Raw genomic sequence first — 18,985 nt, 5'->3', positions numbered from 1 at the left:
CTTATGATGGACATACTAATTTGTTATAGTGATTCATAAACAAATACATACATACATCAGACATTCCTAGTGAAATATTTTTCCTGCTAAGAGTATGTGGCAAAAATATGTTTGATGCTGGGTTCCTAGGTGGCACAGTCAGTTAAGTGGTGGATTGTTTATCAGGATGGTTTCAGATCAGGTCATGATCTCAGGGTCGTGAGACTGATCCCTGCATCAGGCTCTGATCCCTGCATCAGGCTCTGCACTCTGGGGAGTGGGCTGGAGATTCTCTCTCTCCCTCTACCCCTCCCCACCGCTCATACTCTCTCTCTAAAATAAATAAATAAATTTAAAAAAATTTTTTAATTTAAAGATTTTATTTATTTATTTGACAGACAGAGATCACAAGTAGGCAGAGAGGCAGGCAGAGAGAGAGAGAGAGGAGGAAGCAGGTTCCCTGCAGAGCAGAGAGCCCGATGCGGGGCTCGATCCCAATCATGACCTGAGCAGAAGGCAGAGGCTTTAACCCACTGAGCCACCCAGGCACCCCTAATTTTTAATTTTTTTTAATATTTTTATTTATTGATTTGACAGAGAGAGACCACAAGTGGACAGAGAGGCAGGCAGAGAGAGAGAGGGGGAAGCAAGCTCCCTGCTGAGCAGAGAGCCTGATGCAGGGCTCGATCCCAGGACCCCGAGATCATGACCTGAGCTGAAGGCAGAGGCTTAAACCACTGAGCCACCCAGGCGCCCCTAAAATAAATAAATAAATCTTAAAAATATATATATGTTTGATGCTTACTGGCCTAGAGAAACTTTCCCACAAGCATATAAAGAGACATATATAAGAATGTGAATTGAGGTCTCCTGGCTGGCTCAGTCAGTTAAGCGTCTGCCTTTGGCTCAGGTCATGACCCCAGGGTCCTGGGATCGAGCCCCACATCAGGCTCTCTGCTCAGTGGGGGCCTGCTTCTTCCTCTCCCACTTCTGGTGCTTGTGCTCCCTCTCTCGCCCTCTGTCAAATAAATAAAACCTTAAAAAAAAAAAAAAAGAATGTGAATTGAAGCAGTATTCGGGAAACTGGAAAATAAATGACTACCAACAAAGGAATGGATCAACTTGGATATGCAAAGAGTGGTTTAAATGAATGAATAAGGGGTGCCTGGGTGGCTCAGTGGGTTAAAGCTTCTCCCTTCAGCTCAGGTCATGATCTCAGGGTCCTGGGATCGAGCCCCGCACCAGGCTCTCTGTTCAGCGGGGAGCCTGCTTCCCCTCTCTCTGTTTGCCTCTCTGCCTACTTGTGATCTCTGTCAAATGAATAAATAAAATCTTTAAAAAAAATAAATGAATGGATAAAAGCTACATGTATTAACATGGGTAAGTATTTTAAACAATTTTATGTGAAAAAAAGCACAATGCAGGATGAAAAGTCCCACATGCAAAAATAATGTGACATGTTGTCTACAGATACATATATATGTTTGGGTAAATACACAAACATGTTGTATTATACATTATGTTTCAAACATTCCGGAGGAGGATAAACACCAAATTCAGAAATAGTGTTTACCTCTGGAGAGGAAGGGAAGAAAATGAGATTGGAGAAAGTATGCAAGTAGGTTTTATTTCTGAAAAGGAAAAAAAAAAGATGTAAGGTAAATAAATAAATAGCTCATAATTTTATTATTTTATTTTATTTTATTATTTTTTTAAAAGATTTTATTTATTTATTTGACAGAGAGAGATCACAAGTAGGCAGAGAGGCAGGCAGAGAGAGAGAGAGGAGGAAGCAGGCTCCCTGCCGAGCAGAGAGCCCGATGCGGGACTCGATCCCAGGACCCTAAGATCATGACCCAAGCCGAAGGCAGCGGCTTAACCCAGTGAGCCACCCAGGCGCCCCTTTATTTTTTTTTTTTTTAAGATTTTATTTGAGAGATAGAGAGAAAGCAAGGGAGCATGAGCAGGGGTGGGGCAGAAGGAGAAAGACCCCCCACTGGATGCAGAGCCTGATGCAGGGTTTAATCCCAGCACTCTGAGGTCATGACCTGAGCCAAATCAAGAGTCGGATGCCTAACTGACTAAAGCAGCCAGACGCCCCGCTCATAATTTTAAAACAAGATGTACTGACACTAGTCTCCCTGGGTTCTCCTCCTCAGTGTCAACCATCCTCTTACTCCTTGTCTGTGATTGCAGAGGTATTTTATGCACATACAAGGACACGAATGTATATATATATTCCCCCACCCCATGTTCTTTTCAAACACAATTGGTAGCAAACATTACATACTGTTCTGAGCCTCACTTTTTTCTTTAACAATGTAGCTTGAGTTTTGCTACCTGTCAGTACATTAAGAGCTTCTTCCATTTTTACAGCTGTCCAGTACTCCTTTTTGTGACTTTTTTCTTTTTAAAGATTTTATTTATTTATTTGTCAGAGATAGAGATAGAGAGAGAGAGAGAGAACACAAGCAGGCAGTGTGGCAGGTAGAGGCAGAGAGAGAGCAGGCTCCCCACTGAGCAAGGAGCCCAATACGAGACTTGATCCCAGGACTCTGGGATCATGACCTGAGCCAAAGGCAGCGGCTTAACCAACTGAGCCACCCAGGCATCCCTTTTTGTGACTTTTTTGAGCCCATCTCCCATGGACAGAATGGAGACTATTTCTGTCCTTTCACTATAATAAGCATCACTGTAATGAATGTCCTTATAAATAGGTCATTTTGCACACATGTATGTATTATAATAAATTCCCAGAAGTAGAAATGCTGGGTCTTTTCAAATTGCCCTCCAATTAGATTGTACTGATCTACATCCTGCTCTCACATTTTCCAGTGCCTGCAACTCAATCACAGATCAAGACAGCATATTATCAGCCTTTTTTTTTTTTTTTTTTTACAGATTTTATTTATTTAGTTATTTGACAGAGAGAGACAGTGAGAGACGGGACACAAGTGGGGGGACCTGGAGAGGGAGAAGCAGGCTCCCTGCTGAGCAGGGAGTGGGGCTCAATCCCAGGATGTTGGGATCATGACTTGAGTAGAACTGAACCTCCCAGGTGCCTTTAAAAAAAAAATTGCTTTTTTTTTCTTTAAAAAAAAAAAGCCTATTTTTAAATTTGAGAACGAGAGAGGGAGCAAGCAAGCGAGAGCACAAACTGGGTGAAGGGCAGAGGGAGAAGACTCCCCACTGAGCAGGGAGCCTGATGTGGGACTTAATGCTGGGACTCCAGGATCATGATCTCAGTCAGGCAGATGCATAACAGACTAAGTTACCCAGGTACCCTATTATCGGCCTTTTTGATCTGAGAAGTAAACACTGTAGCTCATTCCAAGTTTAATTTGCATATTTAAAAAACTATAGGTCAGCATCTTTTTTTAAAAATATTTATTTATTTATTTATTTAAAGATTTTATTTATTTATTTGACAGAGAAATCACAAGTAGTCGGAGAGGCAGGCAGAGAGAGAGAGAGGAGGAAGCAGGCTCCCCGCCGAGCAGACAGCCCGATGCGGGACTCGATCCCAGGACCCTGAGATCACGACCCGAGCCGAAGGCAGCGGCTTAACCCACTGAGCCACCCAGGCGCCCCTAAGATTTTATTTCTTGATTTGACAGAGAGAGAGAGAAGGAACACAAGCAAGGGGAGTGGGAGAGGGAGAAACAGGCTTCCTGCCGAGCAGGGAGCCCAACTTGGGGCTCAATCCTAGGACCCGAGGATCATGATGTGAGCCAAAGGCATACGCTTAACAACTGAGCCACCCAGGTGCCCCAATAAATAACTCTTTAAAAAAAAATCCTCGGGATGCCTGGGTGGCTCAGTCGTTAAGTGTCTGCCTTTGGCTCAGGTCATGATCCCAGGATTCTGGGATCAAGCCTCGCATTGGGCTCCCTGCTCCACAGGAGGCCTAATTCTCCCTCTCTTGCTCTTGCTGTCTCTCTCTATCAAATCAACAAAAAAAAAATCCTTACAGATTTATTTATTTGAGAGAGAGAGAGAGAATGTGCAGGAGGGCCAGAAAGAGAGGGAGAGAGAAACTGAAGCAGGCTGTGTGCCCAGCGCACAGCCCAGTGTGGAGCTGGATGTCAGGACCCTGAGGTCACAACGGACGCCGAAACCAGGAGTCTAACCCACTGCGCCACCCGGGCACCCTCAAGTATCTTTTTTAACACAGAGTCTGAAGAGCCTTTACTCAGTTTTGTGAGATGTTCCTAAGACCTTCAAAAATCTTTGTGCATGGGGCATCTGGGTGGCTCAGTCATTAAGCATCTGCCTTCTGCTCAGGTCATGATCCCAGGGTCTTGGGATTGAACCCTGCTCTGCAGAAAGTCTGTTCTCTCTCTCCCACTCCCCCTGCTTGTGTTCCCTCTCTCGCTATGTTTCTCTCCATCAAACAAATAAAATCTTAAAATAAAATCTTTGTGCATAGTACCAATACCGATTTCCCAATTTTGATACTGTACTATTGTTATATAGATAGTACCAATGGAGGAAACTGGGTGAAGATGCACAGGTTTTTCTATGGACTATTTTCGCAATTTCCCATGAGCCCATAATTATTTCAAAATAAAAATTAAAAGCTAACAAAATTTCATGGTACTTTTCTGGTTGGGGGGCTCTGTACTGACCTCAACCTATGACCCTTGAGTCATAATGGCTCCCAACTTTTGTCAACTGACAATCCCCACTGGACAACCACCATTGGACAAAGCTCCATTAAAACATTTACCTCACTATCTTGTCATTAAACACTGCCTGTTCCCACCAGACTGATGAAGTCCCTTTTGAAGTCCCTTTGAGGGCAGAGATTCTGTGATATTTCTATCTTTGTATTTTCAGAGCCTAGGAGCTACATACACCATGCTGTAGGTACTCAAATATTTAGTGAATGAAAGAGTCAGGTCAGTGACCTACCAGCCTCTCTGTAGTTCAGGAAAAGCCAACCTAAGTTCTTGGGTAATTCATTTTGGCCAGGAGCCAGGTGCTTCCCAGAGTCAGCTGAGGCTTGTGCAGAGGCCTCTGGTTAGGCTTCCTGTAGCTGTAGGACTTGTGCCTCGGTTTCCTTCCCTTTAATACAAGGACAATACAAGAATCTCCTCACAGAGTTGTTGCGGGGATTACAAGCAGTAATGCATCAAAAGCTCTTAGCACAGAGCCCGGCAAAGAGTAGAGAAGGCTCCTCAGAAATAGACAAGCGTTTTAAGTGTTGAATGAATGAGTGAAAAATTACTTGAGGTTACCTGATCATTTATTGAGCACCTACTATGTCCGATACTACTTGCTAAATGCACAGAAGCAACCGCAGCACATTGCAGATGTCTTAACACAGGCTGCAGGGAACCGGGGAAGGTTCTCTGGAGCTTGAGTTTTGAAACGGACGGAGCTTGGAAAGGCGAATGTGGTGCTCGTTGATAGAGACGGTGGGCATCCGGGACAGTCAGCCGGTTCCCTCTGGAAAGCCGTGTGGGAGAGGGCGACTTAGTACCTGTCCCACCAGGGCGCGGGGAAGGGCAATTCCGCGAGGTGGGACGAAGCGCCGGAATCTAAGCTGAGTTCCAATCCTGTTTAGTTAGTAACTGCGTGACTTCAGCCAAGTCACCGAACCTCTCTGAACCAACTGTAAAAAAGAGTCTGTTAAGAATACTCACCTGCCAGCGTTCCTGAGAGATGACGTAACCGCGCGCACGCCAGCAGGCTATTTAGAAGGTGCAAAATGCCCAGACCTACCACTGCAGGTGGATTGGCTCGCCGCCCCACGCGCCAGGTCGTGGGTTCTCCTTCGGAGCATGCGCAGTGGGCCCGCGGCGCGACCCGTCAGGCACTGCGGTAGGCGCCCTGGAGGCTGGCAGGACCCTGACCCCAAGATGGCGGCGCCCAGGGAAGTGGCTGCGGCTGCCTCCGGAGAAGGCGATGGCGTGAGTACCGCCTTTGGGTCCTGGCTGGATGGACGGTTGGAGGCGCTGGGAGTGGACCGAGCCGTTTACGGCGCCTACATCCTGGGTGTCCTGCAGGAAGAGGAGGAAGAAGAGAGGCTGGACGCTCTGCAGGGTATCCTTTCTGCTTTCTTGGTGAGAAGCCCGGACACGTTCCTTTAGCTTTCTGGCGGCCCCTGTCAGTACTTCGTACCCCCTTTCCCGTACCTGGTGTCCCAGACAATTAGTGGTATCACCTGGGAGAGGAATATTTTGAGCTCTTGGCCGCGGGGGAAGGGGATTACTCACCAACCAGGGTTTGGGGATGTCAGGAGGTTGCAGGTGCATAGAGAAGAATGGTTTTCCCTTATTCCTTGGGGACATGGCCGTCTCGGATGCTTGTGGGTGAGCTGGCTGAGTGTTCTTCCGAAGGCGCTGAAATGTCTAAATGAGAGTTTTATCATAAACGCCTAACGACCAATTTCATTCCCATCCATTGACAGTGTTCAGAGAGGGGAATAAAGTGCTCTGGGATGTCTGTGCTCTTTAGGAGGCAGTGCCCAGGGCTGTCCCATGACAAAAAAAGCCTGCAGGAAGTACCCTCTCGGTTCCAATTTTGGAGGTAAGAGTCCAAAAAAGGTAAGTTGGCAGTAAAACTCTAGGTATAGGTCTAGGCCTAGGCGGGAACTGAAGCAAATACTGTGCTTGATCTTTTATAGTATTTAGAAATGCAGTAATCGCCGGTTTTTGCTGGGGGAAGTGGCATATAAAGTCAGAGTTTTAAAGAAGAGAGATAAACTTGGTACCCAGCTGCTTAGAAGGAGATTCAAGAATTCAGAAATGTGTCTTTTAATCTATGTTTAGGTGGTAAATTACCAGGCTGTCCACTTTTCCAACCTGATCATTCTGCTGCCTTCATCTGTGGTTACACTTACTTGTTGGAAACACCGTTCAATGATTGGGCAGATGGTTGAAATATAATACTGGTGCAGCTGTCCCAGGTCCTTCTGGCCATGTCCCCCTTTTAGTCCCAAAGCCTGTTCTGGTGAGATTGACCTATAAAGGGGAAAGCTTTAACAAAGCTTGTGATGCAGCTCATGTGTTCAGTGGAGATAGAACGCTATGGAGTAAACTCTTTTGCTGGATGCTGACATTGCAGATTGGTGGGGCAGGGGGAAAGAGGGAGGGTGAGACAAGCAATTTAAGTTAGTTTTTATTTCCAGCTTGGAAATTTCTAAAGACTCCATGAAAAAGAAGTTGAAATAAGTTGGGTACCCACTGGTACTAGCTCCTTGACTTGTTCTTTTCCTGTGTCATTATTTAGGACTGCATGTCTGCTGATAAAGGCAGGCATGAATTTTAGACTAAGTTTCTTGGTAGAAAAGAGAAAAGTTATCTAGAACCAGATTTGGCTCTTTATATCTGCTTCTTGTTTACATGAACTATAGTAGACAGACTTATTTCCCTCCCGCTCTGCCCATTCACACACTATGCTTAATTTTTCTCTTGGTTTTCCCAACCCCTTCTGTATAGGAAATGGCTTTGGGAAGAATTGGCCAGGAATTATATGATGAGGCAGGGTTCATGACACAACTGAGAAACAACTTTACAGATCAGCAAGGCCAATGAATGTGGTATATATCAAACACGTTATTCATAATGCTACTTACTTTCTTTCGGTCAGTATGAAAGCTGCTGTTTTACCAAATCCCTTTCCAGAAAAAAACAAAAGGCATAGCCAGATCGATCACCAGATGGGGCTAGGATTCAATATTAGGAATTAAGAAATTGTCAACAACAATTTGAGTGAAGATTCAAGAACAGTGTATCTTGTCAGGAGCAAATAACAGTTAATCAAAGCTTTTTATTATCCTTTTTTTACTCCTTCCAGTAGCATTTTTGTTGACTGATTGATTGATTTGAGTTTTTATTGATAGGTTACTCTCTGCCAAGCACTGCCCTAAGTGCTTGGGATACCTCGGGGAACAAAACAGAAATCCCTGCCCTGATGGGGGGACATTCTAGCAGAGAAAAACTTAATCAGTAAATTGTATAGTACTTTAGAAAAATGATAAGTGCTAGGGAAAAAGGAACATACTTTAAGAAGATCAGGAGTGGAATGGGGGAGTGAGTTTTCAATTTTAAGTAGGATTATTACATTAATTGGGATATTACATTTTATGGCTGCTATTTCTATACCAGCTTTCTAAATTGTCAGTGTCGTGAGAGCCAGGGCTGTTTCTGATTCATCTCTTATCACTCATCTTAGTGCCTTCAACATGGCAGGCACCATGTGGGTGAATAAATGAACAAATGGATGGATGAAGGCTTTTGGTGAGCACCCTTTCTCTTTTGCTCCTCTCTCCCTTTTCCTTCCATTTCTTCTTTTGCTTTTCTTGCTGGGGGGGGGGTCTATGAACTAAAGAAACTGGGCTAGAGAAGTTCTGCATGTTTGTCATTTGTGCTTAAAGACGCAGGGGAGAGAATGAAATCCTTTGTTGGGTACAAAATAAGGAAATCCAAAATACGGCTTCACCTGGCTGGTCATTCTGTAGAGCATGCAATGCTTGATCTCAGGGTTAGTTGTGTGTTAGAGTCCCACATTGGGTATAGAGATTACTTTAAAAAAAAAAGGGGGGGGGCGCCTGGGTGGCTCAGTGGGTTAAGCCGCTGCCTTCGGCTCAGGTCATGATCTCAGGGTCCTGGGATCGAGCCCCGCATCGGGCTCTCTGCTCAGCAGGGAGCCTGCTTTCCTCTCTCTCTCTCTCTCTGCCTGCCTCTCCATCTACTTGTGATTTCTCTCTGTAAAATAAATAAATAAAATCTTTAAAAAAAAAAAAAGTATGTGTTCTACACCTTCCTACTGTCTTTGAGAGATGGTATCCTATAATGGTTGAGAACATGGGCTTGGAGGTAGACTGCTTGGGTTCAAATCCTGTTTAATCCATTTGTGTGTGTGTGTTTTACTTGTATGACCTTGGGCAAGTTACGTAACCTCTGTACCTTGGTTTTATCATCTATAAATTGAGAGTAGCAATAGCCCTTACATCTTGGGATTGTTTTAAGAATGAAAAGTTCTTAGGTAAAGTATTGAGAACAGTGCCTGGCACCTGAGCCAACAACTCATTTTGAGGATAGAGTATGAAGACGATAAGGTAGCTGTAATGAAGATGGAGGGAAATGCTCGGATTGATTGACATGCCTTTTCTTCGCCAAGCAGGGTAGGGGTACATTCTCATTCATCCTCACTAAAATCCTGACAAGATGTGAAGCTCAGAAAGTTAAGAAACTCGTTCATAGATCGGGGCTTGACTTCATCGGACACTGAAGCCAACATCCTTTTGTTCTACTGTGCTAAGGAGGAGGATTGGTAGACATGCAGAATATGTCTGCTTGTGTGAAATGGACAGAGGGATGGTTGGATAGGAGACAGCTACTCATTTATCAGCTAAAGTGGTGGGGTCCCCAAGGTCATGGATATGTTCCAGCATCAAAGTTGATAAACCCTGGAAAATGTACTGAGTTGAATCTATCAGCCAAGGAAGATTTCACAGAGGAGAGTTTTAACTCCGGCAACAGGTTTTTGCTCCAAAAGCATGAGGAAAACTGTTCTAAGTTACTGTGAATCCTTTCCTTTGGTGCTTGGCAGGACGGAGTGGGTGCTTTTGACCTAGCAGGTGTGGATTCTGAGACTCGCCGGATTACTTCTGAGCCTCAAAAAAGGCTCTCAAACCTTCCCCATGAAGTCCTCATCACCAGAGGGAGAGCCGTGCCCTGTGCATGGGCTTTGTTCAGGCTGAGGGCTCTCAGGAGATTAATTGGTCTACCTTTTCAACTAGGAAGAAGATTCGCTTCTTAACATCTGCAAGGAGATTGTGGAACGATGGTCGGAAAGTCAGAATGTCGTCACCAAAGTGAAAAAAGAAGGTAGAGTTGGGAGTTTTTGCCTGTCTAACCGCCAGTACCTTTTCCAGCAACCTTTCCTATACAGCTGTTAGCAAGAGGATATTGAGTTTTCTCCATTTCCTACTCATTTTGCCCAAGATAATTTGAACTGGTAAACACCTGGCAGCTTCCATGAGCTTTTTAACTGAACGTTGGTTTCCTTTTCCCCTTCTCCAGTTACCCACCTCATTGGACCACAGTCCCCTTCATTCTGGCTTTCACTTTTCCTTCTTTTCATCCTCTTTCCACTACTCCTTGTAGATTTTCATGGCAGGGCTTGCGGCCAACTAAATATTCCCTCCTCCTGTCTTTTCTGTACTTTCATTTCATAACAGGTGTGATTGATGTTTTGCTTAATTCAGCTAAATGTGTCACCCCTTAAAATGAAAGAGAAGTGGGTTAATACAGCCATTAGAATGACAGATTAACTGCAGAAAACTCAAATTGTAAAAGCCAGACTTAAAGCAATTCTAAACTATCTACACATTGGTTCTCAGTCTTGGCTGTCCATTAGTACCACTTTATACAGTTTAAAACACATCAGGGGCGCCTGAGTGGCTCAGTGGGTTAAAGCCTCTGCCTTCGGCTCAGGTCATGATCCCAGGGTCCTGGGATCAAGCCCCACATCGGGCTCTCTGCTCTGCGGGGAGCCTGCTTCCTCCTCTCTCTCTCTCTGCCTGCCTCTCTGCCTACTTGTGATTTCTATCTGTCAAATAAATAAAATCTAAAAAAAAAAAAAAAGAATCATAAAACAAAACAAAACAAAAAAAAACATACACATCAGTGCTGGAGCCATACCATGGACCAGTTATAGAAACATCTTTGAGGGGTGGGGCCCACATATTGTTTGTTTGTTTGTTTGTTTGTTTTTAAGATATTTATTTATTTATTAGAGAGAGATGGAGAGAGAAAGCATGAGCAGAGGATGGGGCAGAGGGAGAAGCAGGCTCCCAGCTGAACAGGGAGCCTGAGCGGGGCCTGATTTCAGGACCCTGGGATCATGATCCAAGCCAAAGGCAGAGGCTTAACCGACTGAGCCATCGAGGCATTCGTTTGTTTGTTTGTTTTAAAGCTCACACGGATGATTAGTCTAATGTCACTCCAGGCATAAAAACCACTACTGGGCACTGTTGCCTCCTTTCTTTGAGAATGGTTAACTTAGTAGTTGATTTTATTTTATTTTTATTTATTTTTTTAAAGATTTTATTTATTTATTTATTTATTTATTTATTTTTTAAAGATTTTATTTATTTATTTGACAGAGACCACAAGTAGGCAGAGTCAGGCAGAGAGAGAGGAGGAAGCAGGCTCCCTGCTGAGCTGAGAGCCCGATGTGGGACTCGATCCAAGGATCCTGGGATCATGACCTGAGCCAAAGGCAGAGGCTTTAACCCACTGAGCCACCCAGGCGCCCCTTATTTATTTATTTGACAGAGATCGCAAGTAGGCAGAGAGGCAGGCAGAGAGAGAGAGGAGGAAGCAGGCTTCCCGCTGAGCAGAGAGCCCGATGTGGGGCTCGATCCCAGGACCCTGGGATCATGACCTGAGCCGAAAGCAGAGGTTTAACCCACTGAGCCACCCAGGTGCTCCACTTGATTTTATTTTAAAATAATCTACGAATTTCTTGGCACACCTGGGTGGCTCAGTTGGTTAAGCATCTGCCTTCGGCTCAGGTCATGATCCCAGGGTCTTGGGATGGAGCCCCGCATTGGGCTCCCTGCTCAGTGGAGAACCTCCTTATCCCTCTCCCACTCCCCATGCTTATGTTCCCTCTCTCTCTCTCAAATAAATAAAATCCTAAAAAATAATAATAATAATTGATGAATTTCACCTGGCATAATCATCACTATGAAAAGGACCAGCATAAGTTGATTTTAGATTCCTTCTTAGGTTTCTGGGTTAAGAGGGGAGAAAGTTGCATGCTTGAAGCTGAATTTCCTATGATTCTAATGTAGAGCTTGTCAATTTTTTTTTTTTTTTTTTTGGTCCCTTAAAGCATCAGAACTTCAGTTTATAAAACAGGTAAAAGCAGGGCTGCTCTGATCGGAGATGGATACAAGACCTAAAGCCTAGCCTGCGTGGCCTTTCCTTGCCTTTCTCATTGGCCCCCGAGGCACCTCCTTTGAAGCCTAGGGCCCTGAAGAGTCAGCAGATGCCGCTGTCTTTCCTGCACACTATTTGGGTGGACTAGTGGTTCGGTGAGCTTGTTTTCTCTCACATACAACCCTGTTGTCCCTCCCTTCCCTCCCCCGTCCCAGATGAAGTACAGGCCATTGCCACCCTAATTGAGAAGCAGGCACAGATTGTGGTGAAGCCCAGGATGGTGTCCGAAGAGGAGAAGCAGAGAAAAGCCGCCCTTCTGGCCCAGTATGCTGATGTGACAGATGAGGAAGAATATCCTTTTCGGAATCTTGGGACCACTCCCTGAGGCTTGAGAGCGACGTGTTTGCTGGTTTACAGTGAGCTTTGAGAAGTTACTAATCTCCCCCTGTCGTGTAATTTTTCCCTCTAAAGTGGCTCTGATCTGTGGTCCTTCGTGGGTGTGAGGAGTGACGTTGGGAGAGTTGATAATAGACTTAACATTTTTCTTTTTTTTTTTTTTTAAAAAAACATTTTTTTTTTAAAGATTTTATTTGTTTATTTGACAGAGATCACAAGTAGACAGAGAGGACGGCAGAGAGAGTGAGAAGAGGAAGCAGGCTCCCCGCTAAGCAGAGAGACTGATGTGGGGCTTGATCCCAGGACCTGAGCTGAAGGCAGAGGCCCCAACCCCCTGACTTAACATTTTTCACCACATAATCCGTATGTTCCTGAAAACTGTGGTTTAAAAAAAAAAAAAAATGCCTTAATAATGGACCACTTGTATTTTCAGAAGCTTAAGATAGAGCTGTCATTCTTTATATTCGTCTAATACCTTTCTGTCCAGTACAGTATCCTTCATATAATCCATCTTTCTATGCTTTTCCCAGTTGAGAAGGAAACCGTGATGGTTAGAGATGCCTGTGTGATCAGAGACATACATAGCTTTAGTGGCAAAACAGGGACTAGAATATGGATATTTTTGGATGAAGGATTCCCAAATTTGGAGCAGTTTCATTTGAATTTTTTTTTTTTTTTAATTTAATATTCCAGTGACCACATAATTGAAAGTGAGACTGAATCCCCAGCCAACACAGAAGAAGTCTGGAATTTGGAGGCCTGTGCAAAAGGCACTTGCTACTGACCGGGACAGGCTTGGTTGCCTGTGAGTTTGAACTTGTTTAGGAGATGCTGAGCTTATGGCCTGATTGAATGGGGCGTGTGGAGCCTGATATAGGGGACCTCATACCAGAAATGTTAGCTGTCTTATCACAAGTGTAGGAATTAGCTCCTAGGCTCTTTGGGGCCAGCTTGTCTTCTGGTTTCTCCTTTTTTTCTTGCCAGGGTCAGCAGAGCTATGGTTCCAGTAGTTCTTTCTTGGGCTAGAAGAGAACATTTTAAGCAGTGGTGGTTCTGGAGAACTTGTTAAACCTCAGATGGCTGGGCCCTGCTCCCCAGTTTCTGATTTAGTACGTCGAGGGTGGGGCCCAAGAAGGTGCTTTTCTAACAAGTTCCCAGGGAGTTCCAGGACCCATACTTTGAGAAACACTGTTTTAGAAGTCCTCTTGCCATCCCCTGGCATTGCCAGGTAATGTGGAAGCCCACACAGACCAGGCAGTTTCTTTTCAGCCTCCGGGAGATAAGGATCTCCCAGTAGCTCTGAACAGTCTTGAGATTCCTGAAGATGACTGGGCTGGGCTTACCCCTGCCACTCTGACGGTGTTTTTCTTCAGCATGCTTTCCCTGCCCATCACTTCACCGACTGTCTTCTGATGCTGGGTTGGGATGTGCTAGCCTTTGCTTTCCATCCGACTTTCCTTAACGACGCTCACCGAAGCAGATGAGAAGGATGACTCCTGTGCCTCCACAGTGAACATTGGTTCTGATAAATGTATCCTTCTCTTTGTCCGTCCCCAAGTGTTTCTCCACTGAGCACTCTTGAGGAACAGTTTTCATCTTGCTGTCTTTGAGGGGGGATCCTTTTACCAACAGGATCTCGTTTTGGGCCAGCATTTTAAGGATAACCATAAACAGTCAATTTAACGAGAACTTTTCCCAAAGAAATCATGTTAACATCTACTATGAAGGGAGGAAGGATTTCTTTTTTTTTTAAAGATTTTATTTATTTGACAGATAGAGATCACAGGTAGGCAGAGAGGCAGGCAGAGAGAGAGAGAAGAGGAAGCAGGCTCCCTGCTGAGCAGAGAGCCCGATGTGGGGCTCGATCCCAGGACCCTGGGATCATGACCTGAGCCGAAGGCAGCGGCTTAACCCACTGAGCCACCCAGGCGCCCCGGAGGAAGGATTTCTTAAGGGAGGATTTCTAAGGGAAAATAAGAATCTATACTCCCTGTGTATAGTGCTGGGTTTCCCAGAAGCAGAAGCAAGTTGAATAATACTGAAATTTTGACTTTGTCTTCAGAGAGTATATAATTATTTGGAAAGAGAACACAAACAGTAAATACTTCTAAACTAAAAATATGGACAGATGGAAGTAAGTGCTGAGGAGAGAGAGTCCCTACCAATAGACACTTATGAGAAGATGCTTCATTTATTTATTTTTTTAAGAGTTTATTTATTTATTTATTTATTTGAGAGTGAGGGAGAACAAGCAGGGGAAAGGGGCAGAGGGGGAGGGAGAGAGAATCTCAAGCAGACTTCCCATTGAGTGCAGAGCCTGATGCAAGGGTTGATCTCAGGGCCCTGAGATCATGACCTGAGCTAAAACCAAGAGTTAGACACTTAACTGGCTGAGCTACCCAGGTGCCCTGAGAAGCTTCTAAATGTAGAAATCCACCTTCTTAGGGACTCGGTTGGTTAAGTGTCTGCCTTCAGCTCAGGTCGTGATCTCAGGGTCCTAGGATTGAGCCCTGCATTGGACTCTGTGCTCATCAAGGAGTCCTTCTCCCTCTCCCTTTGCCTCTCCCCCTGCTTTTGCAGGGTTGCACTCTCTCTCGCAAATTAAAAAAAATCTTTAAAAAAGAAAAAAATCCACCTTCTTAAAGATGAAAAGTATGGTGGGTTATCCAAGAAGGGGAGGTTATGTCAGGGGGACTTATTTTAAAGCACCAAAGCAAAAAGAGTTGTTTTAAGAGTGGGAGGTTGTTTTTTTTAGTAATCTCTACACCTGTTGTGGGGCTAGAACCCGTGACCCCAAGATCAAGTCATATGCTCTTTTGACCGAGCCAGCCAGGCCCTCCCAGGCTGTGTTTTTAAAGTCCTAAGAAATGGAGGGTAAAGTTTTTGGCTAGTTATTTTCTAACTGGTTAAACTTATTTCATATCTTCTATAAATTCAGAGTTTGTGGTTATTAGAACATGTTTTTTACTTAAGCTTCAGTGGTCTAGGAAAAAAAAGCAAACTGATAAAGTTTAGTAAGGTTACACACTTATTTAACTCTTTCCAAGCATTTTAATAGTGCCAAGCACATAAAATTTTTGCCAGTTACATTAATACTCTATTCACTAAAACTAGCCTAGATACTCCCAACAATATTCTGCCATGATCTAAGTACTTATTCTGGAATGAAATTTCATTTTCTTAAAATATTTTAATATTCAAATTTAGATAAGTCTGAGATTTTTATTCTGAGGGTTAGTTTTTTTTTTTTTTTTTTCCTGAGGGTTAGTTTTAAACCTTTGTAATGATAGTTTCTGTGTATCCCATGAGACCAAAGATAAATTGTCATAAGGACTTTTTTTTAAAGACTAGGCATATGTGGAGAGAGAATAAAGACAGTAGACTGTGACGTGTACCCTAATCCCTTAACTCACCTGTAGCTCTGTTCCGAAACACCAATGTGGAAGATGTCCTCAATGCCCGAAAACTGGAGCGAGACTCACTTCGGGATGAGTCCCAAAGGAAGAAGGAACAGGACAAGCTGCAGAGGGAGAGGGACAAACTAGCCAAGCAGGAGCGCAAGGAGAAGGAAAAGAAAAGGACACAAAGAGGAGAGCGGAAGCGATAACCTTGGTCTACTCTATTCTTTCTCCTCATGAACTTGATCAAAGGGAGAAGCGATTGTGCACATGTGTATTAAGAGAAATGAGAGAACATTGCAGAGTGGTTTCCCAAGGCATTTCCCTTTTGTTTACACAGTCAAAAGGAAAATCACAAACACTTCTAATTACAAAATGTGCCATGTCTCTGTGGTGTGGGTAATCAGATTATTGTAGTTGATGTCTGTACCAAAGATCTGGAATGGGGGCAACTTTTATATTTTAATACTGAAATCCTGGCTCCTTTTGGCCACTTTAAAAGTCTTCCCTCACCTAGGATAAATAGCAGAAATATTCAGAAAGTTGACTGTTACGGTTTTCATCCTGAAGGAGCAGAATCATGACCACTCCTTTTCTGATATGAAATGTGGGAGCGTAAAGTACTTTGAGAGTAGTACTTACCTCTTAATGTATTGTTTTATGGATGAAATAGAAAGCTTATGAAGAGCCCTACCTGGATCCAGATATTATGTTAACATGGCAACAAACTTTGAAAACAGAAGAGATGATGTGGTAAGATGTTCTAGATTTGAGATTTTAAGTTTCAGCCTATAGGAGGAAAGAAGTATCTTTTTATGTAGAGATAGTTACATATTTTTCCTCATCCAGGCTGTGATTTTGAAGGATGTGTATTGAATGAAAGGATATCATTGTTAGCTAGATTCATTTTTTATAATCATGAGCCCTCTTGGGTGTTAGTAGAGATTTTAATCCTGATCTGCCATAAAACATGAGTATAAGGATGTGTAATTACAGGCTGAAAGAAACTGCAGGAACCATGCGTCTAAGGAAGAAACACTGGAAATCTCTGCTAATACAAAGATGTTTGAGAGTGTACATTGTGGGTGCTCAACAAATTTATTTAATGAGTGAGTGGAAAAACCTGGGAGAGTCACAAGTGAGCAGGAACTCTCCATTTGTACTTTTGTCACAAGCCACATTCAGTTGTAAATAAATCCTTTCTCTACTTCTGGCAGCGGACTGTCTAGAAGCCTGAAGGGAGCAATCTCCCTGACAAGACAGAAAATAGGTATTTTATACCTGAGGTTGGCAAACTACTGCAGCCAAGGAAATTTGGCTCCGTTTGTTTTTGTATGGTGCAAGTCAGCAATAGGTTTTGTATTTTTAAAGGGTTGTAAAAGAAGGAATATGTGACAGACCCCTCTTGTGGCCTGTAAAACTTAAAATATTTACTGTCTGGCCCTTAAGGGAAAGTTTGCCAACCTGTTTTATAGCATTAACTAAGAGGTTAACAAATTTTTACCTTTGTGTAGAGGGTAAAAGCTTGGTTAAGGAAAAGATGTGTCACCTCTATACACTCCTATAATCGTGGCATTGCATTTTAAAAAAAGTAACCATCTTTTAAAAAAAAATAAACTATTTAAATCACTGTTTTCTGATTTATTTTGATTCCTTCCAGCTGTCCATGGAAATGAATTGTGTGAACACTTCAGAATGTGTTGAATTTTGCTTTAGGTTTTTATTAGCCCAATATGATCTGTTAAGTAAAACGTCTTCCTAGAATCAAATTCTCTGCCTCAGTTCTGTGAGGCTGGGTATTGGGAGATCAGAAAGATTACTTTGTAATTGGGACAAGTATTGGAAGTTGGTAAATTGGCTTTGAAGTCCTTGCAAGTACTTCTGGAGTCTTAGTCCTCTATGGCAGTAGCAATAATAGGCTGTGGCTACAGATAGCATATGAGAGAGCCTATTTTATTAACCCTTATTTTGGATTTTTGGTTTATTTTCACCTTGATTTTGGTCTCTGAAGCAGAGCCAGGTTATATCCATGGACCCCTGAAGGGTACTTGTTTTAGTCCAACAGTAGCCAGTTCTTCTGGGACTCTATACAGTTACGTGTATACTTGAACTAATGTTTATTTATTTTATTTTATTTGACAGAGACAGAGATCACAAGCAGGCAGAGAGGGGGAAGAAGTCTCTGCTGAGCAGAAAGCCCGATGGGGGTCTTAACCTGAGATTGTGCCCTAAGCCAAAGGCAGAGGCTTAACCCACTGAGCCACCCATGCACCCCGGAACTAATGTTTAAATGGGAAAAAAAGATCAGTTCATGAGGCTTTGAGTAAGGTTATTCACTTAATTCAGATGCTGCTAATCCTTTATGTTTAAAATGTTCAATACTGCAAAGGGCAAATTTTAAACTCTATCTTCTGTAGTATGATTGACATTTTAGGCAAAATAGGGATTTCAGGGGCACCTGGGTGGCTCAGTGGGTTAAAGCCTCTGCCTTCAGGGTCCTGGGATGGAGCCCTGAGCCCCACATCGGGCTCTCTGCTCAGCAAGGAGTCTGCTTCCCTCTCTCTCTCTGCCTACTTGTGATCTCTGTCAAATAAGTAAACAAAATCTTTTTATTAATAACAAAATCTTTTTCATTAATTTCCAACCCTCCAAAACGTTATAGTAGCAGATTACTCAAGTGGTAAGGATGCCTGTATGATTCAGGATATATAATTTTTAACCACCTTTATATAAATCACTTTGTCTATTAAAAAAATTAAGTATACCAAATTCTTTTGGATTAAAAATGAGGAGAGCATCAGTTTTATTAGTTTCACTTCAAATTATGTGTGATGTTATTTTTGTTCTCATAGGTTGTAATTCAGAAGTCCAATACATATGAACCATCTGTTAAGAGCGTATGCCATAGAAGGAATAACCAACTAATGTATGAATTATTTACAGGGTGATGTGATTAACAGAATTTCAAAGAATTTTTGTGTTTGGTTTTTGTTAATGGACTAGTGTTTTATTTCTAACCACTGTCATGTTAAAACTTTCCCAGAATTTTTATTCTGGTTTGCCTGGATTAGTATAAAGGCAGAGCAAAAATTTCACCTTTGGGGTGCCTGGGTGGCTCAGTCGGGTAACCATCTGCCTTTGGCTTTTGGCTTAGTTCATGATCTCTAGGTCCCTGGCTCCCTGCTCTTTGGGGAGTCTGCTTTCTCCCTCTGCCTCTCTGCTTATGCTCTCTCTCACTCTCCCCCTCAAATAAATAAAATCTTAAAACAAAAACAAAAACCAAACCTTCAACTTTGAAGGAGGTCAGGTTCG

General features: G+C 43.2%; 2 protein-coding genes across 7 annotated transcripts in view; one reads left to right on the top strand and one right to left on the bottom strand.

Moving 5' to 3' along the window:
- The window catches only part of DBF4B (DBF4 zinc finger B), a 50,301-nt gene extending 44,586 nt beyond the window's left edge, over positions 1-5,715 (bottom strand). The window contains exons 1-3 of one of the 5 annotated variants that reach the window (XM_032321131.1): positions 5,628-5,715; positions 5,220-5,430; positions 4,894-5,046 (exon numbers count right to left, since the gene is read on the bottom strand). The gene's annotated coding sequence lies outside the window, so the exon portion shown is untranslated. Of the gene's footprint in view, positions 1-4,893; positions 5,431-5,627 lie in introns of all 5 variants that reach the window. The other 4 variants (XM_032321130.1, XM_032321132.1, XM_032321133.1 and 1 more) reach the window with 4 other exon arrangements.
- Positions 5,673-17,305, top strand: CCDC43 (coiled-coil domain containing 43). Of its 2 annotated transcripts, XM_032321136.1 has the most exons (5): positions 5,673-6,047; positions 9,731-9,818; positions 12,095-12,230; positions 13,748-13,806; positions 15,695-17,305. In XM_032321136.1, exons 1-5 carry the CDS (start codon positions 5,766-5,768, stop codon positions 15,880-15,882), a joined length of 753 nt encoding a protein of 250 aa, XP_032177027.1. In that variant the 5' UTR covers positions 5,673-5,765; the 3' UTR covers positions 15,883-17,305. The 2 variants fall into 2 exon arrangements, with proteins under 2 accessions (XP_032177027.1, XP_032177029.1); XM_032321138.1 differs by lacking the exon at positions 13,748-13,806 and having other exon boundaries at positions 15,695-15,873.
- Positions 17,306-18,985: the final 1,680 nt, after the last annotated feature.

This window comes from Mustela erminea, chromosome 18 (assembly GCF_009829155.1).
Source record: "Mustela erminea isolate mMusErm1 chromosome 18, mMusErm1.Pri, whole genome shotgun sequence".
Taxonomy (NCBI): domain Eukaryota; kingdom Metazoa; phylum Chordata; class Mammalia; order Carnivora; family Mustelidae; genus Mustela; species Mustela erminea.
This window is presented reverse-complemented; position numbering and strand designations above follow the sequence as displayed.